The sequence below is a fragment of the Neoarius graeffei genome, chromosome 2, assembly GCF_027579695.1.
Source record: "Neoarius graeffei isolate fNeoGra1 chromosome 2, fNeoGra1.pri, whole genome shotgun sequence".
NCBI lineage: Eukaryota > Metazoa > Chordata > Actinopteri > Siluriformes > Ariidae > Neoarius > Neoarius graeffei.
The window spans coordinates 41,352,405-41,379,758 of NC_083570.1; the positions used below are offsets into that span (position 1 = coordinate 41,352,405).

At 41.9% G+C, this 27,354-nt stretch overlaps 1 protein-coding gene across 2 annotated transcripts in view; it reads left to right on the forward strand.

Annotated features, from left to right (window-relative positions):
* Nucleotides 1-27,354, forward strand: part of vta1 (vesicle (multivesicular body) trafficking 1) — an 80,876-nt gene that overhangs the window by 36,871 nt on the left and 16,651 nt on the right. For both annotated transcript variants that reach the window (XM_060914233.1, XM_060914234.1), the window contains exons 4-5: nucleotides 10,653-10,728; nucleotides 18,357-18,468. In XM_060914233.1, the coding sequence (XP_060770216.1) occupies nucleotides 10,653-10,728; nucleotides 18,357-18,468 (188 nt within the window). The remainder of the gene's footprint in view (nucleotides 1-10,652; nucleotides 10,729-18,356; nucleotides 18,469-27,354) is intronic.

Consider the following 27,354-nt stretch of genomic DNA (forward strand, 5'->3'; position numbering starts at 1 on the left):
CACCGTGATGGCGGATATACAAAGCAACTAGGACGGCAGCCGCTGAAAGCGTGTCCGCAAACCATGCTGAATTTTCTCAGGATTACCACGATTTCAATGCTCGAGCGAAGATAGACGTGTGGTTTTGACCCATTTTATTTAAACAAGTCGGATTTTTCTGCGCATAAGACGCTTCTACCAAACATCAAGTACCCAAGTATCATGTTCTGTCTGGTTTGGTAGACTTTGTGGGTCGACAAATCTCAAATGAAGGCTTGCGTTCATGGAAGCCTATAGCTACTTTGTCTCTGGATGGGTAAATTTACTATTATTAATAATAATTAAGCCAGTCAACGATGACAAAGCAGTTGTACTTGCAAGGGTAAGTTAGGGCTTCTTTTGCATTTAGTTTTAAACAACAGACGAAGTGTGAAATTTTGACAAGTCTCTAGCTTTATGGCTCACAAATCACATTTCAGTTTATTTCAGGTACAATTTTGCTGGCGCTCCTAGAAGCGAAACGGTAACACACGTGTTAAAATTATCCCAACGACTGAGTGAACCACGACAAGAGAGTGCTCATTTTATAGCAAAATTCCAGCAAGACGGAATAAAATTTTTCCTCTGTTATCGAGAAAGCTTTTGAATCTCACCCGAGATAAAATGATTACCACAAACACGAGCCGTTTTGGTTTTAGCCTCTGTTAGAGCAGCCCTGCCGACGTTGTTCAGCCATGCTCGTCTCCGCTCCGTACTAAGCCTCAGAGTTTCCTCACCCTCTTTCCGAATCACGGACGGAATTTTAAAATATCGGAACGTGCCACGGTCACGGGTACTGTAGTTACCACAAGCATATACAGCACAAAGATATGACATGGCTAAAAGAACGCTTAAAGCAGTGGAAAAACAAAGAGAGTCATGCACGCGTGACTGTTCCTGATTCCAAAAATGTTGGGACAAAGTACAAATTGTAAATAAAAACGGAATGCAATAAAAACTGATATTGTATTCACAATAGAACACAGACAACATCTCAAATGTCGAAAGTGAGACATTTTGAAATTTCATGCCAAATATTGGCTCATTTGAAATTTCATGACAGCAACACATCTCAAAAAAGTTGGGACGGGGCAATAAGAGGCTGGAAAAGTTAAAGGTACAAAAAAGGAACAGCTGGAGGACCAAATTGCAACTCATTAGGTCAGTTGGCAATAGGTCATTAACATGACTGGGTATAAAAAGAGCATCTTGGAGTGGCAGCGGCTCTCAGAAGTAAAGATGGGAAGAGGATCACCAATCCCCCTAATTCTGCGCCGACAAATAGTGGAGCAATATCAGAAAGGAGTTCGACAGTGTAAAATTGCAAAGAGTTTGAACATATCATCATCTACAGTGCATAATATCAAAAGATTCAGAGAATCTGGAAGAATCTCTGTGCGTAAGGGTCAAGGCCGGAAAACCATACTGGGTGCCCGTGATCTTCGGGCCCTTAGACGCCACTGCATCACATACAGGCATGCTTCTGTATTGGAAATCACAAAATGGGCTCAGGAATATTTCCAGAGAACATTATCTGTGAACACAATTCACCGTGCCATCCGCCGTTGCCAGCTAAAACTCTATAGTTCAAAGAAGAAGCCGTATCTAAACATGATCCAGAAGCGCAGACGTCTTCTCTGGGCCAAGGCTCATTTAATCCTTTAATTAACTCAATCATTTAATTAACTATTGTTGTTCTTAAGTTTTATTTTTATTCTTCCGTTTCACCCGTTTTTTGAATCCACTACTGCTCCTAGGGGTTTTTGAGATAGAGACACTGTTCCAATGCTGAAACGTAGGGCCCGATCTGGAATGGCGTGCTTGTTAAAATGGTTGCACTACCCCATGTCGTTCGTTCGGTATTCCCGTTTTTCGGCAAAATTCCGTGCCATTGAAATGAATGGGTAGAACTTGGGTGTGATGTCATAAGGAGCTCCTCCACTCTAGTATGCTAGCTGTTAGCATAGAAATGGGAATTTTATAAAACACTAGATTTTCTAATTATTCATAACTTTTTTAAAGACACATTTACAAAATTAAACAAGTTTTCAATTCAGATCTTCACACACTTTAATTTGATACACAACACAATGACGACTACTTTAAAAATGTCCTGTCATTGTTCGCTTAATCCTCGTACAGGTACATTCCCACATTTTTATACTGGTTATATTGTTTGTTTGAGTGTTTAGTCTATGTCTAGTTCTTATCTAGAGTGTTTATACTGTTTACACTACCGTTCAAAAGTTTGGGGTCACCCAGACAATTTTGTGTTTTCCATGAAAAGTCACACTTTTATTTACTACCATAAGTTGTAAAATGGGGGCAGCACGGTGGTGTAGTGGTTAGCGCTGTCGCCTCACAGCAAGAAGGTCCGGGTTCGAGCCCCGTGGCCGGCGAGGGCCTTTCTGTGTGGAGTTTGCATGTTCTCCCTGTGTCCGCGTGGGTTTCCTCCGGGTGCTCCGGTTTCCCCCACAGTCCAAAGACATGCAGGTTAGGTTAACTGGTGACTCTAAATTGACCGTAGGTGTGAATGTGAGTGTGAATGGTTGTCTGTGTCTATGTGTCAGCCCTGTGATGACCTGGCGACTTGTCCAGGGTGTACCCCGCCTTTCACCCGTAGTCAGCTGGGATAGGCTCCAGCTTGCCTGCGACCCTGTAGAACAGGATAAAGCGGCTACAGATAATGAGATGAGATGTTGTAAAATGAATAGAAAATATAGTCAAGACATTTTTCTGGCCATTTTGAGCATTTAATCGACCCCACAAATGTGATGCTCCAGAAACTCAATCTGCTCAAAGGAAGGTCAGTTTTATAGCTTCTCTAAAGAGCTCAACTGTTTTCAGCTGTGCTAACATGATTGTACAAGGGTTTTCTAATCATCCATTAGCCTTCTGAGGCAATGAGCAAACACATTGTACCATTAGAACACTGGAGTGAGAGTTGCTGGAAATGGGCCTCTATACACCTATGGAGATATTGCACCAAAAACCACACATTTGCAGCTAGAATAGTCATTTACCACATTAGCAATGTATAGAGTGGATTTCTGATTAGTTTAAAGTGATCTTCATTGAAAAGAACAGTGCTTTTCTTTCAAAAATAAGGACATTTCAAAGTGACCCCAAACTTTTGAACGGTAGTGTATATTGTTTGTTCAATTATTCTATTTTTTATTTATTGCATTGCCTGTTTGCACCGTGGGTCAGAGAGGACTGAAATTTCATCTGTGCTGTATGTCGAGCATGTATAGACCCCTTTCACATGACGTCACCGCGCCGCAAGATTTTGTTAGGCACCATATTGAAAGACCAAGTACATGCACTCACAATATAAAACAAAGTACGAGCGAGAGTAAAGTGACACGATGGCTGATAATTCTGGTTATGTGAGTACATTACCAGCTGCAGAAAGGGCACGGTATGTGGAGAAACTGGCTGTGATTGATGGGTTTGACCCATATGATAAGACTCGGGGCAAGGGAGAATGGAAACATAAGGAGGACCGGACACCAATTCTGCCATCTGTTTGCTACCCAGACATTGTAAACTATTTGCTGTTTACACCCAGTGCCTACACTCAGTGTTCGAACTATGCCGATATTTTCGGGGGGCCCCTTTTTTTCCCTTGGGGGTGTGTGTGCTTGCACTTGTCTCGGAGTGCGGATCTCCAAACACATGAGAAGCCTATCTTACGCACATATCACGCGGACTCCACACCTCCACACACGCATCGCGTCTGAAGTCATAACTCATCAGGGGAAATCGTGTCCACATTGGCATGTTCAAAAAACAACCTCGCGTCAACAATGATACCACACACAAGAAAAAAAACAACAAAAACAGTCAGGCTACTCAACAACCAACCTGGCAGCAGCGAGCAAGCCCCAAACCATCCTAAATTATTATTATTATTAAATTGTAGAAGTCTGGGAGGCTTGCTCCTCATACAGTTATCAACTCGGGGCCACTTTAGCATGTTTTAAATCTGAATTTCTTGCGTTTGCTCACCTCAAAGTGTCCGCAGATCATGCACAGACTTATCCATTATATCCACAGTTTTTTGCCAAGTCTCACACAGGTTTCTTTCAAGTCTACTGTTGGGCCAATAAATCATAAATAAAACAGCTCAGATTTGTTTGTTTAAGTCGTTTGCCACTCCACTTTATTCTCGTGGGTTCACATACCGCTGCCATTATTATCCCCTTATCACGAGTTTGTTGGTCTTCCAAAATGGCGCAGGGTCTGTTTACTTCCGGTTTCGGGTGACGTCAGTGAAAGGGGTCTATAGCAAATTTGACAATAAAGTTGACTTGACTTAGGCCAAGTTTACATTAGACCGTATCTGTCTCGTTTTCTTCGCGGATGCACTGTCTGTTTACATTAAAACGCCTGGAAACGCCGGGAAATGGGAATCCGCCAGGGTCCACGTATTCAATCCAGATCGTGTCAGCTCCAGTGCTGTGTAAACATTGAGAATATGCGGATACGCTGTGCTGAGCTCTAGCTGGCGTCGTCATTGTACAACGTCACTGTGACAGCCACCTTCCTGATTCGCTGGCGTTGGTCATGTGACGCGACTGCTGAAAAACGGCGCGGACTTCCGCCTTGTATCACCTTTCATTAAAGAGTATAAAAGTATGAAAATACTGCAAATACTGATGCAAATACTGCCCATTGTGTAGTTATGATTGTCTTTAGGCTTGCCATCCTTCCACTTGCAAGTGGTAAGTGACGCGCATGCCCGACATGCACTGAGATCACACACACAGCGGCTCAGTCCCGAATCACTGCTCGTGCGCTTCACTCGCGTGCTCTGTGAGCTGCGCGGGGCCGGAGTGCGCACCCTCCAGAGGGCACTCGCTGTTCAGGGCGGAGTGATTTGGAGCGCAGGATGCCTGCGGAGCCGAGCGTATCCGTGTATTGGCGTTGCTGTGTGCACGCTAATCGTTTTAAAAACGTTAATCTGATGATCCGCTGATACGGTCTAATGTAAACCCCACCTTAGCATGTTAGTATGCTAACTGTTCTGCTATAGCTCAGCAAGCACACTTTGCATTTTCTTTGCGGAAATGCAGTCTAGTTTCTGATTTGAGGGTTTTTTCTCATGAATGGAACATTAAACCAATAGGAAGTGATTGCTGGTTTGTGACCAGACAGAAATGGGGAATTTTATAAAACACTAGATTTTCTAATTATTCATAACTTTTTTTTTTTTTAAGACACATATTTACAAAATTAAACAAGTTTTCAATTCAGATCTTCACACACTTTAATTTGATACACAACACAATGACGACTACTTTTTAAAAATGTCCTGCCATTGTTCGCTTAATCCTCGTACAGGTACATTCCCACATTTTTAAATACAATTTTAAAACAATTTTTTATGTTTGTGAACCACAAGAAAGAAAAAAAACCCTGTAAAACGAACTGTCCCAACTCTCCCCACCTGGCCATTTTGGAAAAAAAAATCCTTAATCCCCCCCGGGAAGTTTACATTTCATAAATAATTTAATAAATACTTTAATTCCTAACTAATCCCAAATTCACCAGCGTACATTACACCATAGAGCGGAGGCGAAAATACACGTTTTCGGTTGACAAAAATATTGAACTGCACAAACCTTACTGCAGTGTCCAGCTCTAAAGGAAGTAGGCTACTCTAAGGGGCAGCATTAAACTTCTGACGTTGTCTCAATCCTGATTAGTTGAAACTAATTTATGGGAATCCCTGCTCTCCCCCACACATTCGCACTGCACTTCTACATAGAGTTTCAACATGGAGGAGAAATTAATAACTGCCACACCGCTCTTCTCTGATGAATGGTTTCATTTTAATAGCATTTGAGCAGGAATGTATGTTGCTGTAACTGGACAAAAAATAAGGAATGCTTTAATTTCACAACTCTGAATCCCTTTTTCAACAAGTTTACGAGAGTAGCCTGCTTGAATAAGATTTAATTAAAATCCACGATTTTAGGGTTGATGGATTGACACAGACGCCCCTCAAACGGTTTGCTCTGCATGCCGCGGGTATTCGGCTGGGCTTCATCAGCAATGTTACAGAAATCAAATGATTAATAAATAAGTATATATTTTTTTCTCTTCGTATTTGCTTGAACACTGCAGAGGCGCTTACACGAGAGGTTAAAGGCCATAAGCAAGGGTCGGAGGTGAAACGTAGAATACCAACTTTATTGTCTAGAAGAATGACCCAAAAAGCGAATTCAATCCTCCTGGTGTCTAATTTGCTCCCTAAAATTGAATAAAACGGTTAAAATATACTGTTTTGTCCAATTTCCGAAGGTTTGTTTACATCTGACTTATGCGCGCTTTCACCGCCAGGGGGCCGTCGTCGTGACATCATTCAAACCAAACAGACCGGGAGCAGCTCTGTGTTTACCTGCGAACCGAGCACACGTGTACGCACTTTGGTCGTGAGAGGTTGTGTAAAATGTCTGAAAGCGATAGTGATTTTGAAGCAGGAACTTTCCAAATTGAATATCGAGAGGTGAAACCATATATGTCTGAACCTATGGCCGTTGTGAAGCAATCGGTGAATGTGGCTCACTGGTTTGACCGTGCGGCCTCGGAATCGGACGGCGACTCGGCCGACTCTGATCGCGGTGACCCCGGACCTCAACAAGACTCGCGCCCCAACAATTTATCCTGGTAGTTATGATAAATTCCTACTTTCGTCGTAATACTAAATAAGAGCCCTTTTGAAGAATAATTAAACCGCCTCCCTAGTGGATATAGGGAACGATTACTGGACAGTGCGCCGGTAGGCCACATTAGCCTGCCATCCGCGGCATTATACTATTTCTAGCCGACTCTAAGCCAGGAAATATCCCTTTGTCTCATTTCCACAATGACTGTACAGGATCCCTCAGGACTCTTGACTCGTCAATTGCAAGCAAAAGTAAAAATGTTTACCTCCAATCTTCTCCTTTTTGCTTGAGCGTTGCTGCTCCATTTCTTCTTTGACTGCTTGATTTTGTTTAACGCGCACAATCCACTCTCTCCGCCTCGTCTCCTCTTCCGGAAAAAGCCAATCCACTCTCTCTGCCTCGTCTCCTCTTCCAGAAAAAGCCAACCCTCTGACTTCACACGCACAATCCACTCTCCGCCTCTTCTCTTTTTTTGGAAAAAGCCAACCCGCTCGCTCCGCCTCTTCTCCTGTCTCGGAAAAAGGCAAAAACTTCTTCCTGAACCGCTCCCGTTGTTACAGTTCACTGCACAACAATAAGGCATGTTTTTTTTTTTTTTTCCTTTGGAAATTCCCGAACGCACGTCTGCACTCAAGCCGAACGGCAATGCAAGTAAACGGAAGTGGACTCAACTCAAGCGGTTTATTTGTCTTGAATGACGTCACGTGCCGAGTGGTCACGAAAATCGCCGAGCAGAAATTCGCCGCAATCCGCGCTAACTTATTTTAATTATTACTTATTAACAATCCTTCTTGGGACCAGAAGAAAATTACAGAGGGTTTTTTAACATATTAAGTTTCAAATGTGCAGAAATTGAAAACCGTTGCCTATGAGCTTTAAAGGTAGACTGACTTCAGATTTTTCAAGTGTAGGTCATAAAAAGAATTTTCCCCGGACACCCAGTTATTTTTGTTTAGTGGACTGAAAGCTACTGAATTCGAATCGCAGACTTCCAATTTTATTAGTTTTTTTTTTTTTTTAAATAGAAGAATTAATGAATTTCGGGCCAAATTCTCTGCTATTTTTTTTTCCTGCTTCACCATGATGCAATTGAAGATACTACGTCATGCATCACATGGTGGGCTTTCCCCGTTCGCGCAAGGCATTGTGGGATACAAATTTGAAACAGGAGAGGAAAATGGAGGACGCGAATGAAACATGAAAGACCGACTACAGTAACGGAAAGCGAGAAAAAAAGGTGTTATGTTGCGAAGGAAAGGAAACGCAGGACCAAACTAATAAATATCGGCGGTCAGCGAGCACCTCGGTGTGATCAGCTGTTCGTTTAGCGACAGAATGATGGAACTGTCAGTGCACGGTCAAAGGTAAACCTGTAGATGGCAGTAATGCAATGCTGCGGATGCCGAAAGGTGCGCATGCGCACACGGACTTCCTCTGTCTGCTTGACTGTGCGAAGTGAGCGATTTCATGCACATTATTTGCTTGGGAATCCCCTCAAATTAAATAACTTCCCAGCCACAGAACGGCCTGATATTTTGTCAGATGTTACAGAAATAAACATATCACAATGATCAAATTTCAGAGGGAACTAAATTTCACCGATTTTATGAAATCGAAAGGCCGTCCAGCTTTAAACGAATGAGTGCCTTGTGCTATAGGTTTGGGGACACGTTATATAAAGTCGTAATAATTCTAATACACTTGTAATGAGTGATCATTTTTTTACATCACCTCTGTTCCAGAATGACACAACCACCTTGCTCGTGTCAAGCGAGGAAGAGGTGTGCTCATTTTGAATGACGAGGTGATTACACCATCACAGGGTGGAACATCACCTCCCTGAAGAATACGTCATGGTTGTCAGCCAGCGAGCGTTGGCGTATTGGAGTAAGGCGTGTCTGGGGTGTATCCTGTAGTCCGATACTTCATTCATGCTGTTTTGAGAACAGGGGTTAGGTTTGTTACCTAAAGTTATTTCTGGGGATGCAGAGGTGACAGGTTAGTGATGTTAACCCTGAAGAAAACACTTCCTTACACTTTCGAGTTCCAGGAAGCTCTCCTTCACATGCTGTTTCCCTCAGTGCTCCGTTTACTTGTGTTTGGTTTCAATGCTCGGTTTCTTTTACTCCTACTTTTCAGCAATATAAAATCAAAAATAAAATGAAGTGAAAGGATTTTTCAGTGTTTCAGGTTTGGTCTTCAGATGTCACTGTACTCACAGTCCGAATGGAATTGTAATGTTTAGTTTGTGCCACATCAGAAATGTTCAGCGTGTATTTGCTGCCTCTTAAAAAAAAAAAAAAAAAAGAAAAAGTACAGTGTCTTGCAAAAGTATTCATCCCCCTTGGTGTTTGTCCTGTTTTGTCACATTCCAAGCTGGAATTAAAATGGATTTTTCAAGGGTTAGCACAATTTGATTTACGCAACATGCCTACCACTTTAAAGGTGCACTTTTTTTTATATATATTGTGACACAAACAATAATTAAGATGAAAAAACAGAAATCTGGAGTGTGCATAAGTATTCACCCCCTTTCGTATGAAACCCCTAAATAAGAGCTGCTCCAACCAATTCACTTCATAACTCACATAATTAGTTGATTAAGATCCACCTGTGTGCAATCAAAGTGTCACATGATGTCTGAATAAATCAACCTGTTCTGGAAGGACCCTGACTCTGCAACACTACTAAGCAAGCAACATGAAAACCAAGGAGCCTCCAAACAGGTCAGAGACAAAGTTGTGGAGAAGTATAGATCAGGGTTGGGTTATAAAAAAATATCCCAAACTTTGAATATCCCAGGGAGCGCCATTAAATCCATTATAGCAAAATGGAAAGAATATGGCACCAATACAAACCTGACAAGAGAAGGCCACCCACCAAAACTCATAGACCGGGCAAGGAGGGCATTAATCAGAGATGCAACAAAGACACCAAAGATAACACTGAAGGAGCTGCAAAGATCCACAGCAGAGATGGGAGTATCTGTCCATAGGACCACTGTAAGCCGTACACTCCACAGAGCGGGGCTTTATGGAAGAGTGGCCAGAAAAAAAGCCATTGCTTAAAGAAAACGCGTTTGGAGTTTGCCCAACAGCATGCGGCAGACTCCGCAAACACATGGAAGAAGATTCTCTGGTCAAATGAGAATAAAATTGAACTTTTTGGCCATCATGGGAAATGCCATGTGTGGCGCAAACCCAACACCCTGAGAACACCATTCCTACAGTGAAGCCTGGCGGTGGCAGCATCATGCTGTGGGGATGTTTTTCCTCTGCAGGGACAGGAAAGCTGGTCAGGATTGAAGGAAAGACGGATGGCACTAAATACAGGGCAGTTCTGGAGGAAAACCTGTTGAGTCAGCCAGAGGTTTGAGACTGGGATGAAGGTTCATGTTCCAGCAGGACAATGACCCTAAACATACTGCTAAAGCTACACTGGAATGGTTTAAAGGGAAACATTTAAATGTCTTGGAATGGCCTAGTCAAAACCCAGACCTCAATCCAATTGAGAATCTGTGGCATAACTTGAAGATTGCTGTACACCAACACAACTCCTCTAACTTGAAGGAGTTGGAGCAGTTTTCCCTTGAGGAATGAGCAAAAATCCCAGTGGCTAGATGTGCTAAGCTAATAGAGACATACCCCAAGAGATTTGCAGCTGTAATTGCAGCAAAAGGTGGCTCTACAAAGTATTGACTTGGGGTGATGAATACCTATGCACACTCAATTTCTGGTTTCTTTTATTTTTCCCATCTTAATTATTGTTTGTGTCACAATAAAACAGCAATTTGCACCTTTAAAGTGGTCGGCATGTTGTGTAAATCAAATGGTGCTAACCCTGCAAAAATCCATTTTAATTCCAGCTTGTAATGCGACAAAACAGGACAAACACCAAGGGGGATGAATACTTTTGCAATGCACTGTAGAGCTACACACAGATCTTCCTCTTTCTTCCCAGGAATATGATCAAGTCTTTCTACACCTCAAGCCTCCTGTTCGACGTGCTGTCCGTGTTTGGCGAGTTGTCAGAGGAGGTAAGAAACTAAAATAGTTTTCTCTGAAATCAGCAGTACCATTTGCCAAACCTGTGTTTCTCAAAAGCAGTACCTGAAACTGTGCCTCAGCACTCCAGATTTACACAACAGTCTTCCCTTCTTTGAATTTTGGGAATCTTTTCTGAACTTGGCTTCTGATACTTTTTCCCACATCCATAATAGTCCTTTGTGTTTTGGACTTCGTGGCTGCTGATGTGATGTGTATATATATATTTTTTTAATAATTTTTTTTCCTCCCCCCCAAGAAGTGGCCTGCATTTAAGAATGGAGTGTGTTTCTCTGAGTGTTGTTTGCGCCAACCCCCCCCCCCCCCCCCATTTTCTTACTGTTGCATTCTGATTGGCTGCACTGTTTAAATAGTACGCCTTGTCTGAGTAACGTTAACGTGGACAGTGGACCCTCAGAATAAGTCCTCCATTATAGGCTATTCTCTGAGCAGGTCACAGAGTTGTACCTTATTGAATTACTTGGAGAAGGGAAGCATTTTTATAACGCGCTCCCTTCCAATGTATGTCTAAGCAGGTCCTGAGGAGTGCAGAAAGACTCTTTAGTGAGTGTTTGGTGGATTTAGTACTGAATTTCTGACATTAGAACACAATTCATGTGTCACATGTTCAATCCATATTCAGTGGTGCTTGAAAGTTTGTGAACCCTTTAGAATTTTCTATATTTCTGCATAAATATGACCTAAAACATCATCAGATTTTCACACAAGTCCTAAAAGTAGATAAAGAGAACCCAGTTAAACAAATATGACAAAAATATTATACTTGGTCATTTATTTATTGAGGAAAATGATCCAATATTACATATCTGTGAGTGGCAAAAGTATGTGAACCTTTGCTTTCAGTATCTGGTGTGACCCCCTTGTGCAGCAATAACTGCAACTAAACGTTTGCGGTAACTGTTGATCAGTCCTGCACACCGGCTTGGAGGAATTTTAGCCCGTTCCTCCGTACAGAACAGCTTCAACTCTGGGATGTTGGTGGGTTTCCTCACATGAACTGCTCACTTCAGGTCCTTCCACAACATTTCAGTCAGGACTTTGACTTGGCCATTCCAAAACATTAACTTTATTCTTTAACCGTTCTTTGGTAGAACGATTTGTGTGCTTAGGGTCGTTGTCTTGCTGCATGACCCACCTTCTCTTGAGATTCAGTTCATGGACAGATGTCCTGACATTTTCCTTTAGAATTCGCTGGTATCATTCAGAATTCATTGTTCCGTCAGTGATGGCAAGCCGTCCTGGCCCAGATGCAGAAAAACAGGCCCAAACCATGATACTACCACCACCATGTTTCACAGATGGGATAAGGTTCTTATGCTGGAATGCAGTGTTTTCCTTTCTCCAAACATAAAGCTTCTCATTTAAAGCAAAAAGTTCTATTTTGGTCTCATCCGTCCACAAAACATTTTTTCCAATAGCCTTCTGACTTGTCCACGTGATCTTTAGCAAACTGCAGACGAGCAGCAATGTTCTTTTTGGAGAGCAGTGGCTTTCTCCTTGCAACCCTGCCATGCACACCATTGTTGTTCAGTGTTCTTCTGATGGTGGACTCATGAACATTAAGGTTAGCCAATGTGAGAGAGGCCTTCAGTTGCTTAGAAGTTACCCTGGGGTCCTTTGTGACCTCGCTGACTATTACACGCCTTGCTCTTGGAGTGATCTTTGTTGGTCGACCACTCCTGGGGAGGGTAACAATGGTCTTGAATTTCCTCCATTTGTACACAATCTGTCTGACTGTGGATTGGTGGAGTCCAAACTCTGTAGAGATGGTTTTGTAACCTTTTTCAGCCTGATGAGCATCAACAACGCTTTTTCTGAGGTCCTCAGAAATCTCCTTTGTTCGTGCCATGATACACTTCCACAAACATGTGTTGTGAAGATCAGACTTTGATAGATCCCTGTTCTTTAAATAAAACAGGGTGCCCACTCACACCTGATTGTCATCCCACTGATTGAAAACACCTGACTCTAATTTCACCTTCAAATTACCTGCTAATCCTAGATGTTCACATACTTTTGCCACTCACAGGCATGTAATATTGGATCATTTTCCTCAATAAATAAATGACCAAGTATAATATTTTTGTCTCGTTTGTTTAACTGGGTTCTCTTTATCTACTTTTAGGACTTGTGTGAAAATCTGATGATGTTTTCGGTTATATTTATGCAGAAATATAGAAAATGCTAAAGGGTTCACAAACTTTAAAGCACCACTGTTTGTTTCGAAATTAAAATTGAAAAAGGGGAAAAAAAAGACTTGTTTTTTAAACTTATTGCCTTGGATTTCTTCTGGTTTTAGTTGACAATCTGGACTCCTCTTTAACTCAATTCATATCTTAAAGTAATGATGGACTATCAGTTCGCTTTACTCAGTTAAAGCTAGACGGCCTTTTGATTTCATAAAATCGGTGAAATTTAGTTCCCTCTGAAATTTGGTCATTGTGATGTGTTTATTTCTGTAATAGAGCGGCACTTAGAATTATCGACGCCTTAACGATCTTTTGGCCATTGCACAAGTATAAAAGTGTTCTTTAGTAAACTGTAGTCAGGCAGCAATGTTCTTTTTGGAGAGCAGTGGCTTTCTCCTCGCATCCCTGCCATGCACACCATTGTTGTTCAGTGTTCTCCTGATGGTGCACTCATGAAGCCAATATGAGAGGCCTTGAGGTGCTTAGAAAATACCCTTGGTTCCATTGCGACCTCGTGGACTATTGCGTACCTTGTTCTCGAAGTGATCTTTGTTTCTCATCCACTCCTCAGGAGGGTTACAGTGATCTTGAATTTCCTCCATCTGTGTAACTGTAACTTGATGGAGTCCAAACTCTTTCGAGATGGTTTTATTACCTTTTCCATCCTCCTGAGCACCAACAGTTCTTTTTTCTGAGGTCCTCAGGAATCTCCTTGGTCCGTGCTTCCAAAATACGCTTTCAAAACATGTGTTGTGAAGATCAGACTTTGTTAGATCCCTGTTCTTTTAAATAAAACATGGCACTCACTCCCACCTGATCGTCATCCCACCTGACTCTTTCACCTTCACATTAACTGCTAATCCTAGAGGTTCACATACTTTTGCCACTCTCAGATATGTAGTATTGGAAAAAAATTTTCCTAATAAATAAATGACCAAGTATAATATTTTTGTCTCGTTTGTTTAACTGGGTTCTCTTTGTCTACCTTTAGGACTTGTGTGAAAATCTGATGATGATTTTGGCCATATTTATGCAGAAATACCGTATAGAAAATTCTAAAGGGTTCACAAACTTTCAGGCACCACTGTATACGCATAACTATTCATCTGGAAGTGTGCACGTTTGTTAGTTATGTTTTTTTGTTTATTTGTTTTTTTTCAAGGTATAACCAACTTAAATAGGGGAAAAAAGTTTTAATCCATCTTCACTCAGGTTAGGCATATATGCAGTGTTAATATATTAAATACTTTAGGATATGTTATTTATTTATATAGAAACTGCAAAAAAAAAAACTAAAAAGATTATACACACATTGTCATCCGTACATCCAACACTGACTTTTAATAAATAGATGCATGTCTTCCTCTGATACACCGCCACTAATCTGCGCAACTCTGCTTGGGTCAGCTGATTGTTGTGATTTCAAAAACGTGTTGTCCTGGACAAACTGCACAACAACACTTTTATTCAATGGTTATAGTATCCATCTTCTGTCTTTCAGTTTTGTTTTTAATTCTCATTTATTGGCCGTTATAAACAGCGATACAGATTTATCAGCCAGTAGTATCAGCACACCCTTCTATCAGTGGGGTCCTTGCCTATAGAGGTTTTCGACCCACGTGACCATTGCCATGTCGACAAGTAGATGGTGCCATTTTGGTGGTCACAACAATGGCGACTCCCGCTAGATCTGTATACCTGTATATCACATGATCTGTATACCTATGTCGTTAAAAACCCAACGCCATACACAGGTATTGATCTGAAAGCGTATAAGAGTTTGGATGCCTACAAATATTTTGTGTCAGGCTGGGTAACATGCCTACATCAGCGGGTCGTCCCTGGAGCCGGTGGTCGCCATCTTATTACAGCTAAGGTTTGTTCACATTTTCATTTACTTTCGGTCCTCAGGATAAACAAAATGTTATTAAATGTCATTGAAATAACTTCTTAGTCTGTTGAGACATGGCCCGTTATAAATTTGCTGTTACCAGGCAATGACCAAGAACTGTATTATTAGGGTCGGTGTCTGTGTTGTAGCAGTGCACTAGCAGCTAGCTGTTAGCACTAGGTAATGTCAACAACATAGCTAGTATGTTACTGTAGCAATGTTTACGTTCAGTCATTTGGATGACTGTTAAAACCTTTCAGTCTCAAGTTTTTCCTTTACTGGATTTACTAGTTTACTGAGCTAGCGCACTCGGGCAGGCTGGGAGCTAGCGCGCTCGTTCCCAGCTTGCCCGAGCGCGCTAGCTCCTGGCTTGCCCGAGTGCGCTAGCTCAGTAAACTAGTAAATCCAGTAAAGGAAAAACTTGAGACTGAAAGGTTTTAACAGTCATCCAAATGACTGAACGTAAACATTGCTACAGTAACATACTAGCTATGTTGTTGACATTAGCTAGCTTGACCTTCAAAATGGCAGACACCGGGGCATCACGTGACCCTGTGACGTCAGGTGAAAAACCTCTATATACTGAATTTTAGCTGTATATATTTACAGTTCATGTGTTTTGACCTGGAAGTCATGACCGTCTTCTTAGAAATGGCAGTGTCCAAGCTGAGATATGAAGTCAATTTCACAATTGCACAATATCATGTTGAACAGATGTCTGAAGAGCTCAACTTGAAAATAAATACATAACATTACCAGATTAAACAATGAATTTTGGGCTCAACAAATCGATCTCCTTTATCGATCAGCCTGCTGCTGTTTCTGCGAGTTTGTCATCCACGTCTGCTGTTCTTCTCAAGTTGTGGTCCTACAAATGTCCTGCCCGAGCACTTCTCTGCACAATTTCATGAACACATCGGTGTATGTCATCATCGACTATGACCTCTGTATATGGCTCCAGCGGTTTTTCTCCACGTCTTCCCAGTTTTCAGATTCCCTCACCCATCTTCCATTGCTGGTATCATTTGCGTGTGTTATTGAAACAAGCTTTAAAAAGGTGGCGCTTTTTTCCATGAAAGGTAGACTGCCGCTCAGATTTTTCATGTTTAGGTCATAAGAATTTTCTCTGAAACCCAAAATTTTATTTATTTATTTTTTTGCTTAGTGGACCGAAAGCTACTGAATTCGAATCACAGACTTGTAATTTTATTACTTTTTTTTACATAAATGAATGAATTTCGAGCCACGTGGCCCTAAATTCTCCACTATTTTTTTTCTTGCTTCACCATGACCACATTCAAGATACTACGTCATGCATCACATAGTGGGCTTTCCCTGTTCGCGCAAGGCATTGTGGGATGCAAATTTGAAACAGGAGAGAATAGCGGATGTGAGTGTGCGAATGAAACGTGAAAGACTGACTACAGTAACGGAAAGTGAGAAGAAAAGACGTTATGTTGCGAAGGAAAGGAAACGTAGGGCCAAACTAATAAATATCGGCGGTCAGCGAGCACCTCGGTGTGATCAGCTGTTCGTTTAGCGACAGAATGATGGGATTGTCAGTCAGTGCACGGTCAAAGGTAAACCTGTAGATGGCAGTAATGCAACACTGTGGATGCCAGCTGCTGTAAAACCCAAAAGAAGAAGGAAAAGAAGCAGGTAAACCTGCGCATGCGCACATGGACTTCCTCTGTCTGCTTGACTGCACGAAGCGAGCGATTTCATGTACATTATTTGCTCGGGAATCCACTCAAATTAAATAACTTCCCAGCCACAGGATGTCCTGTTTTTATTTATTTATTTATTTATTTATTTTAAAAAAAAGATATTACAAAAATAAACCTATATCACAATGACCAAACTTCAGAGGGAACTAAATTTCACTGTTTTTTTTAATCGAAAGGCCATCTGCTTTTTAAGAGTGTGAAATGAATTTTTTGTGCCAGAGGTGTAAAAAGAAGACACTCCCCAAATGGATATGCATTGAACGGATGATGCATGGAATTGTCTCTCAGGTTTTGCACAGCCACTATTAGTGTTTTTTGTTTTGTTTTTTTTAAATTGTTAGTATAGGTAATCGTATGGGGCCGAGTAAAATTAAGGATTAATTTCACGAGTGATTTCGATGCTTTGAAAATTGCTCAAGTCGCGATGCGACGAGGGCAATTTCGAAACTTCGAAATCACTCGTGAAATTGATCCTTAATTTTACGAGGACCCATACGATTGCTTGTTTATAATATATAGGGCCAAATTCATACTTCGGAAGCCATTAAAGTTCACAACATGTGTCATTCATGTTTTCTGAACCAATCAGGGCGCAAGACTATCTTGCACGTTTGAATCAGTTTCTAAAGCGTCTTTTGGTATTTTCATTTTCGCTTGCAGCTTTCAATTGGTTTATCATCTCATCTCATTATCTGTAGCCGCTTTATCCTGTTCTACAGGGTCGCAGGCAAGCTGGAGCCTATCCCAGCTGACTACGGGCGAAAGGCGGGGTACACCCTGGACAAGTCGCCAGGTCATCACAGGGCTGACACATAGACACAGACAACCATTCACACTCACATTCACACCTACGGTCAATTTAGAGTCACCAGTTAACCTAACCTGCATGTCTTTGGACTGTGGGGGAAACCGGAGCACCCGGAGGAAACCCACGCGGACACGGGGAGAACATGCAAACTCCGCACAGAAAGGCCCTCGCCGGCCACGGGGCTCGAACCTTCTTGCTGTGAGGCGACAGCGCTAACCACTACACCACCGTGCCGCCTTTGGTTTATCATTTCTTCATCAAATGTAGAGAAGCGAGGCATTGCTGAGTCAGCCATTTTGTTGACGAAATTTGCTCATTTTTGTAACCGTAACCAAGCAACGAACTGGCCAATAGCATTTCAGAAATACGGCCCCATGTTAAGGAAAAAAAAGCCCTCCTTGATTGACCAGTCAGAATTGAGTAATTTGGCCCTCTGTATTATAATTATTTAAATTGGTTTACAAGCCTTGTTGTTTAAAACAGCTCCTCATGAACCTCTCAATATGTGGGTTCTATCTGCTCAGAGTGAAGTGATGGAACCCACCTAGAATATTTGTTTTCTTTTTTTTTTTTAAAGATATTTTTTTGGGCTTTTTTCACCTTTATTGGATAGGACAGTGTAGAGACAGGAAATGAGCGGGAGAGAGAGATGGGGAGGGATCGGGAAATGACCTCGGGCCGGAATCGAACCCGGGTCCCCGGATTTATGGTATGGCGCCTTATCCACCTGAGCCACGACGCCCCTGAATATTTGTTGTCTTAAAAAATAATGAATCATAAAGGGTTCTTAAATGACTAATGCGTGCGCGCGCGCACACCTCTTCACTTTTTATCATGCTGTAAAAATGTAATGTAGATCTCCCCATCAGCCCAAAGCCCAGACACCCTTGGTTTTATCTCCTCCTGTTATGGTGCCACGACATTTGTTTATCTTAATCACTTATCACTATTGACCCATTCTCTCTGTCTCTCACCACCTATCCAGAACATTCAGCACAGGAAGTACGCTAGATGGAAGGCGACCTACATTCACAACTGCCTAAAGAGCGGCGAGACTCCTCAGGCAGGGCCCATTGGCATGGAAGAGGAAGCGTATGGTAAGTTCTGATATAAAATCAGCAATTCCTTCCACAAACAACCAGAACTATAACTCCTATTAAAAAATACACACAGGCCTTTTCTTCATGATTAAAGCATGAAGGCAGGAAAGGTTGGCTCATTGTACACGTTATCAGTTTGCGAGAAGCCCACAGGCGAGCACTTCCCAACTCCCGGTCCAGCAGCAAAACCCTGCCAGCTTGGTTCTTTCTCTAAGTGTGCAGAAATGATCTGATGAATGGGTGAAGGTTAAGTTGGTCCTACATCAAGTCCTTAATGTAGTTTAACTTGAAGCTGATGAGAGTAAAAGAAAACAAGATCAACTGTGAGCTGCTGCTCACTTGCATATCCCCGCGCTCTCGCTTATATCAGAATGCAAGCGATCGAAGGAATAGGACACTTATTATGAATGGTGACTTCAACAAATAATGGTTGTTTTACAATCAGGGTACAAAGTTTGTGTCACAGGGGTCCAAAATTCAAATTGATTCAAACTGGTTCTTGTACCAGTTTTTAAGTGAAGGACAAGTTAAAGAACAGATTTCAGGTCATTTTTTGACGTGTGTGTATGGTAGTTTTGTGTAATTTGCTATAAGATAAAGAAGATTAAGTGTAGCTTTAAGCAGGGCTGGGAGAAACAAATGAAGTGATTCTCGGAGAGGACTTTTTTTTTTTTTTTGACAATTCAGAATTCACTACAGGGTGGCACGGTGGTGTAGTGGTTAGCACTGTCGCCTCACAGCAAGAAGGTCCGGGTTCGAGCCCCATGGCCGGCGAGGGCCTTTCTGTGTGGAGTTTGCATGTTCTCCCCGTGTCCGCGTGGGTTTCCTCCGGGTGCTCCGGTTTCCCCCACAGTCCAAAGACATGCAGGTTAGGTTAACTGGTGACTCTAAATTGAGCGTAGGTGTGAATGTGAGTGTGAATGGTTGTCTGTGTCTATGTGTCAGCCCTGTGATGACCTGGCGACTTGTCCAGGGTGTACCCCGCCTTTCGCCCGTAGTCAGCTGGGATAGGCTCCAGCTTGCCTGCGACCCTGTAGAAGGATAAAGCGGCTAGAGATGATGAGATGAGATGAGAATCCACTACTTCCATAGTGCTTTTAAATATAAGGCTGTAAGCTTTGCGTTAGTTGTCTCTAATATTTATGTCCCAATATCTTGACCACATTTTAGGATGAAAATAATAATTTTAGATATGGTATTTTATATTGAAAAATTAGCTGTCTCGGAGAGGACTTTTTTTTTTTTTTTTTTTTGACACAATTCCATACTAATTTGATCAAAATAGTCTGAAAACTTACTGGCATCCAACATTAAAACTTAACTATGTTTCCAATGATATGGAACCAAATATTTGTTTTATGGTATAAAGAATAATGTAAGTACATCCCTTTTGGAGCTACTTGTGGTCAAAAAAGCACTTTTTCTAAATGACACGAGTAATTTTGCTAAATATGACATATATTGCCATACATTCACCAAAAATAACGCTATCACCAAATTTTTTTTGCATGGTAAATAGAGCTATCACAGGGCTACAATAAACAACCAAGTTTATTTAGTCAAGCCTTTTGATATTGAAGATAAGTGTTAAATGTGATTTTTAGCTTGCGTACCCTGATTGTAAAACAACCCGTAATTAACCCTGAAACAAGTGAGTAAAGAGCAGCGTCTCTCCCCAGGGATTTCACATAGCATCCTGCTACACTGTCATTTTGAAATAGCATTTTGCTTCTTGAAATCGCGTCAAATTCACTGTATAATCGATTTATAAAATTAACCCAGATCGCATCATATTTATACCATGATGCTATAGACCCCTTTCACAGACGTCACCCGAAACCGGAAGTAAACAGACCCTGCGCCATTTTGGAAGACCAACAAACTCGTGATTAGGGGGAAATAACGGCAGCGGTATGTGAAGCCACGAGAATAAAGTGGAGTGGCAAACGACTTAAACAAAAAAATCTGAGCTGTTTTATTTATGATTTATTGGCCCAACAGTAGACTTGAAAGAAACCTGTGTGAGACTTGGCAAAAAACTGTGGATATAATGGATAAGTCTGTGCATGATCTGCGGACACTTTGAGGTAAGCAAACGCAAGAAATTCAGATTTAAAACATGCTAAATTGACCCCAAGTTGATAACTGTATGAGGAGCAAGCCTCCCAGACTTCTACAATTTAATAATAATAATAATTTAGGATGGTTTGGGGCTTGCTCGCTGCTGCCAGGTTGGTTGTTGAGTAGCCTGACTGTTTTTGTTGTTTTTTTTCTTGCGTGTGGTATCATTGTTGACGCGAGGTTGTTTTTTGAACATGCCAATGTGGACACGATTTCCCCTGATGAGTTATGACTTCAGACGCGATGCGTGTGTGGAGGTGTGGAGTCCGCGTGATATGTGCGTAAGATAGGCTTCTCATGTGTTTGGAGATCCGCGCTCCGAGACCAGCGCAACCACACACACCCCCAAGGGAAAAAAAGGGGCCCCCCGAAAATATCGGCATAGTTCGAACACTGAGTGTAGGCACTGGGTGTAAACAACAAATAGTTTACAATGTCTGGGTAGCAAACAGATGGCAGAATTGGTGTCCGGTCCTCCTTATGTTTCCATTCTCCCTTGCCCCGAGTCTTATCATATGGGTCAAACCCATCAATCACAGCGAGTTTCTCCACATACCGTGCCCTTTCTGCAGCTGGTAATGTACTCACATAACCAGAATTATCAGCCATCGTGTCACTTTACTCTCGCTCGTACTTTGTTTTATATTGTGAGTGCATGTACTTGGTCTTCCAATATGGCGCCTAACAAAATCTTGCGGCTCGGTGACGTCATGTGAAAGGGGTCAATAAGGCCCTGGGGAGAACATTTGTTGTGTCTCATTGTCTGAATACTTACATATGAGTACAAACCATTCACAAATCTTTTTTTTTTTTTTTTTAAATCTTTTCAACCATTTGTTGATTAACATGTCATTTAGATGGAAAGACAGGGGAATACAGGGTTCATCTGAATCCACTGGTTCCAATGACAGAAATAGTCATTTACACAATTAAACACCATCAGATTCAAGAGAAAAAGTTGTCCATATTAATCTGCTAGTCCAAAAAAAAGAAAACTGTTACAGAACTGTTGTAAATACACGCTAAATGTTTTTCGTAAATGCATTCAGTCGGTAAACAGGAAGTCTATGTGTGACAGACCTGAAAATGGTCTACACCAGCGTTTCTCAGCCTTTTTTCAGTCACGGCACCCTTCAGAAGTATGCAAATTCTCAAGGCACCCCCATATAAAATATACGCAGTCACGCTGACCATACTCTGACCCCGGCAGTGACGTTGTGACGTGGGAAAGGGGGCCGTGAGACAAATTTTGATGATGCATGAGGCGGCGATGATCTGTATTAGTGTAACTATCGTTTTTTGGAATTTTAATTCATTTTATTTATTTCAATGTTGGAATATATAATTTTTGACCGCACCCCTAACGAAGCCAGATGGCACCCCGGGGTGCCACGGCACTCTGGTTGAGAAAGGCTGGTCTACACGGTATAGAACCCCAAGCTGAAGCTCGGTACCAAATATCAAGCAGTTGTGATGTGTAGTTGCTGAGAAAAGTGTTTCGAAACTTTTGTAAATCCACGCTATGCGTTTCCTAAATGCATTCAGTCGGTAAACAGGAAGTCGATGTGCGACAGACCTGAAAACGGTCTACACGGTATAGAACCCCAAGCTGAAGTTTGGTACCAAGTAGCTATGAATTGCAGTTGCTGAGAAAAAGGGTGTTTCGGATGGACAAAGGTAAACCAGTATACCCCACCTCCTTTGGAGCAGGGGAATAATAATAATAAATAATAATAATTAAAGGGGGGGCGGCACGGTGGTGTAGTGGTTAGCGCTGTCGCCTCACAGCAAGAAGGTCCGGGTTCGAGCCCCGTGGCCGGCGAGGGCCTTTCTGTGCGGAGTTTGCATGTTCTCCCCGTGTCCGCGTGGGTTTCCTCCGGGTGCTCCGGTTTCCCCCACAGTCCAAAGACATGCAGGTTAGGTTAACTGGTGACTCTAAATTGACCGTAGGTGTGAATGTGAATGGTTGTCTGTGTCTATGTGTCAGCCCTGTGATGACCTGGCGACTTGTCCAGGGTGTACCCCGCCTTTCGCCCGTAGTCAGCTGGGATAGGCTCCAGCTTGCCTGCGACCCTGTAGAACAGGATAAAGCGGCTAGAGATAATGAGATGAGATGAATAATTAAAGGAGGTGATGTAGAAGGTGAGCTGATTTTTATTTTTTTTTTTCTTTCCACTTGGTAAACATTTTTCCATGTGAAGATAGATAGGAAATAAATTAGTGCTGTCAAGCGATTAAAATATTTAATCGTGATTAATGTCGCGACCGTCATAGTTAACTCGCGATTAATCGCAATTTAATCGCACATTTTTGTCACATGAAAAACCATTGTAATTCTCATCAGCATAAAGTGAACGGGCTTGCTTTGTACCAATGTTTTTTTTTTTTTTTTTTTTTTATTGCAGAGCATAACACGTCTTGTCACAGCCACTGACATCCATAACTTCCATATTAGATGAGAAAACCAAGGGATGAAAAGTAAAGTGCATATCACTGTGAAAATAAAAAAATGTTTTATTTTACTCTTCATTAGTTTCTTTTGAAGAGAAGTATTTGCCATAAAAGAAGAAAAAAAACATAACAAAAATAAAAAAATATGTAGGCACAAAAGCAGCCCCTTAAAAAGGCTGATACAAAATGAAAAGTGTCCTTTGAGTGGAGCAGTACGCGATAGATAGCTCAGGTAAGCTAATCAGTCAGCATACCGTAGCAAGCTACCGTACCAAAACCTGAGGCCAAAATAACCAACCTCCAAGACTGAATATGATAAATGGTGGAAATAGTGGAAAAACTGTAAATAGTGAATGAAAATAAAAATGTACTGTTGTATTTATTGAGTCACCACACAGACCTACTCTCGCTGAATGACCGCCAAACTGAGTTCGGCCAGGTTCTAACGTCATACCAAAACAAAATACATCACTGATTCCTTCACAGTCAGAAAGGTTAAAAACATTCAGCATAGTGTGGCACTGTATTCTCTAATTCTCACTGCTTATAACTCTACACCTACCCGGTGGAGATGAGCTGGGAAACTGAAGACTGAAGGAACAGTATTGAAAAGTATTTTTCCAGTCTCATCTGTGAAAGGTAATCCCATGTGATCTCGTTTGGACGGTAAACCTGTTGGTACAGTTAAACGCAGCACATGAATGAGGCATCTTTATTCTCGGCTACTGTCTAGACGCTATACCAGAGACGGTTGAAGAATCTCCACTTTGCCCCATCCAATATGGCGGCGAGGATGGCGTATGATTCTACGCAGAAGGCGGCGTCTATGTTTATATGTCTATGCCTTTCTCCATCACTCACACTTACTCTTATTGAAGCAGCGCGCGACAAGCCTCAACAGGAACTACGGGTGACTCGCAGGGCCAAATTAGAATTTGCGTTAACGGCACTATTTTTTTTTAATCGCGATAAATTGAGATCGCGTTAACGCGTTATTATCGCGTTAACTTTGACAGCCCTAAAATAAATATAATGTGATTCAAAACAAGAAATGTAATTTATATAGTGCCCTTCACCAACCCAAGGACGCTTTACAGCGCTGTTGGGTGCGGAGGGGCGATGGCACTACCACAGAAAAACAAAACAACCACAACCAAATGAAGTCATTACAGATGAGAGACACCGAAAAGGAATACAATAAAATCACAACATGGTCATAAAGACAGCAGGCTATCTCAAAGCATGGAAAAAGAAAGGACATTTAGAGAGAAAAGAGACAACACGAAAGGGGAGTTTTGAATTTGGGGTGAGATGTATTGTTATGAAGGCTCTCGGGGAGATATTTCCAGTTTAAATTTAGGGACCGACAACAGACCAGAAGATGAAGATCTAAGACTGTGAAAGTAGGGAGAGTAGGGTTGAAGTAGGTCCATAAGATCCTGAGGAGCATAGCCATGGAGTGCTTTAACCTCCTAGGGCCTAGCGGTCACATACGTGGACAGCACTTTTTAGAAATTCAGAACAAGAATCCACATATGTGGACATACTTTTTCTCAAAAAGTACATCTTATCAATGATGCTTAGTTTTTATTCTAATCAGGTTCTAATAAGCCCAAATAGCAAAAAGAAATAAAAAATGCATGTAAAAAACAGCTTGGGTCTTAGGAGGTTAAATGGAAGCAGAAGAATTTGATATTGAATGAGTTGTAGACCCCTGAGTGTTGAATATACTGAAGCTGAGCAATGGATTTGGCTTGGAGACCAATGAACAAAGCTTTACAATAATCTAGTCACGATGGAATAAAAGCAGGAATGAGCATATCCGCATCCTTGGTGCCAAGCGCAGGACGGAGACGTGCAATGTTACGGAGGTGAGAAAAGGCGGCCTTAGACAGGCAGTTTGTGATTTTCAAAACTGAGGGCAGAATCTAAGAGCACCGAGCTTACGAACAGCGGATGCAGGTTTAACGGCAGTGCCATCAGTGACCAGATTAAAATTACTAATGGAGGAGTTTATCGATTTGGAACCAATAAGTAAAAGATCCCTTTTATCAATATTAAGCTTTAAAAAGTTAGCATTCATCTACAGCTTTAGGTCTTGGATGCATTTAGAGAGAGGGAGGGTGGGGCAGATGTAGAAGGCCTGCAGCTGATGTAAATCTGTGTGTCATCTGCATAGCAATGAAAATTCAAACCATGATGGTGGATAATTTGGCCTAGGGGTTGCGTGTAGATCATGAACAGGCGACGTCCTAAGACCGAACCCTGTGGGACGCCACAACTGACGGATGCTCTGGAAGACTTGTACTTGGCGACAGAAATAAACCGCTGTCGATCAGCAAGACACGATTTTAACCAGGAAAAGGCAGAACCAGTAATACAGATGGCAAAGAGACTGGAGAGAAGCAGTTTATGACCAACAGTGTCAAAAGCAGAGCTCGGGTCCAGAAGAAGGAGCTTAAGAGCTCCAGCACGAACAGGGGAGATACAATATAAAACTATAACCAGTCAAGTTTGTACACCCCTACTCATTCATAGAGTTTTCTATATTTTGACTATTTTCTACATTGTAGAACAACACTGAAAACATCAGAACTATGAAATAACACATGGGACATTATATGGAGTTATATGCTAAACAAAAAGCGTTAAACAAAAATGTTACACATTTTAGATTTTTCACTGTAGCCATCATTTACCTTGATGACTCTTTGTACACTATTGGCATGATCTTAACCAGCTTCATGAGGTAGTCGCCTGGAATGCTTTTCAGTTAACGGGTGTGCCTCGTCAAAAGTTAATTCGCGGGATTTGTTGCCTTCGTAATGCGTTTGAGGTCATCAGAGTAAATAATACAGTAAACAGCCCTATTCCACAACTGTAGTAATTCATATTATGTCAAGAACCGCTCAACTAAGTAAAGAGAAACGACAGCCATCATTGCTTTAAGACATGAAGTGTCCTTTTAATTCATAAAAAAATAAAGAAAATCCATTGAATGAGGAGGTGCGTCCAAACTTTTGACTCCTATTTGCAGCTCGGGAATATTATACCTTTTGCAGACCAGCCAGTCTGTCCCATATAGCTCCGTGTGTTTTTAATATGAACACGGTTCCTTCAGAAGGAGGAGATGAATGAAGACGTTCAAATGCAGGATTAAAGTGACTTTGGAGTACAGTACTTGTACAACAAAAGACTTTCATGGTGCCATCGGTGTTCTAGGCTGTTACCTAAGAATTGGATGAATGGATGTAGGTTTTAGTGCTGAGGTCCAGAAGGTGTTTGTTTTGTGTTTACGGCTAGATGAGATGAAGCCGAGCCAGCAGGTTGGCTCGCTTCCCCCCCCCTCGCAACATCTGTTGGGCGGACCTTCTTTAAACTGAATTCTGCAGGTCAGAGTGAAGTCATCTTCTGATGGGTCCTCAGGGGGACACACGTGCAGAGGCCCAGAGTGATAGTTTCATGCATGGCTCACACCCTTAGTGTTTATTATTGATTCTAACATGGCTCCATACCATTCCTGTTTACGCCTAATTGGCAGATGGGTGTGGTTCATGCTTGTATAACTCTTTCTTTCTGTAGAAGCATTCTTTCTAATCGAGCCTTTCAGTAAGCAGCTGGACCTTCACACTCAATCACTGACCTCATGCTAGATTAGTGGAAACCACGTGTAGCCTTCCCAGCAGAAAGTGATGTCATAAATGCGGCATATTATGAGCCTCTGCATCTTACTACAGAAAGACTGTGTGCCTTAGGCCTTGTGTAATGCCTCATTCCTTAGCTCAGCTCGACACTAATGAGGTCCTGTCACACTGACTGACTCCTGAGCATACATAAGCTTACTTAGGTGGTGTTTACATTAGACCGTATCAGCGGCTCATCAGATTAACGTTTTTAAAACGATTCGCGTGCACACAGCAACGCCAATACACGGATACGCTAATCACATGACTAATTAGACGGCACGTAAGTTGAAGTGTGTCAGTGCGGCTCAGCGCTTCCTCCTCAGCGGCTGTGCTTCAAATCACTCCGCCCTGAACAGCGAGTGCCCTCTGGAGGGTGCGCACTCCGGCCCTGCGCAGATCACAGAGCGCGCGAGTGAAGCACACGAGCAGTGATTCGGGACTGAGCTGCTGTGTGTGAGATCCCAGTGCATATCGGGCATGCGCAAGTCACTCACCACTTGCAAGTGGAAGGATGGCAAGCCTAAAGACAATCATAACTACACAATGGGCAGTATTTGCATCTTACCATGAACAACATTAAGAATGACAAGGCAAAGCATTATATTCATACTTTTATACTCTTTAA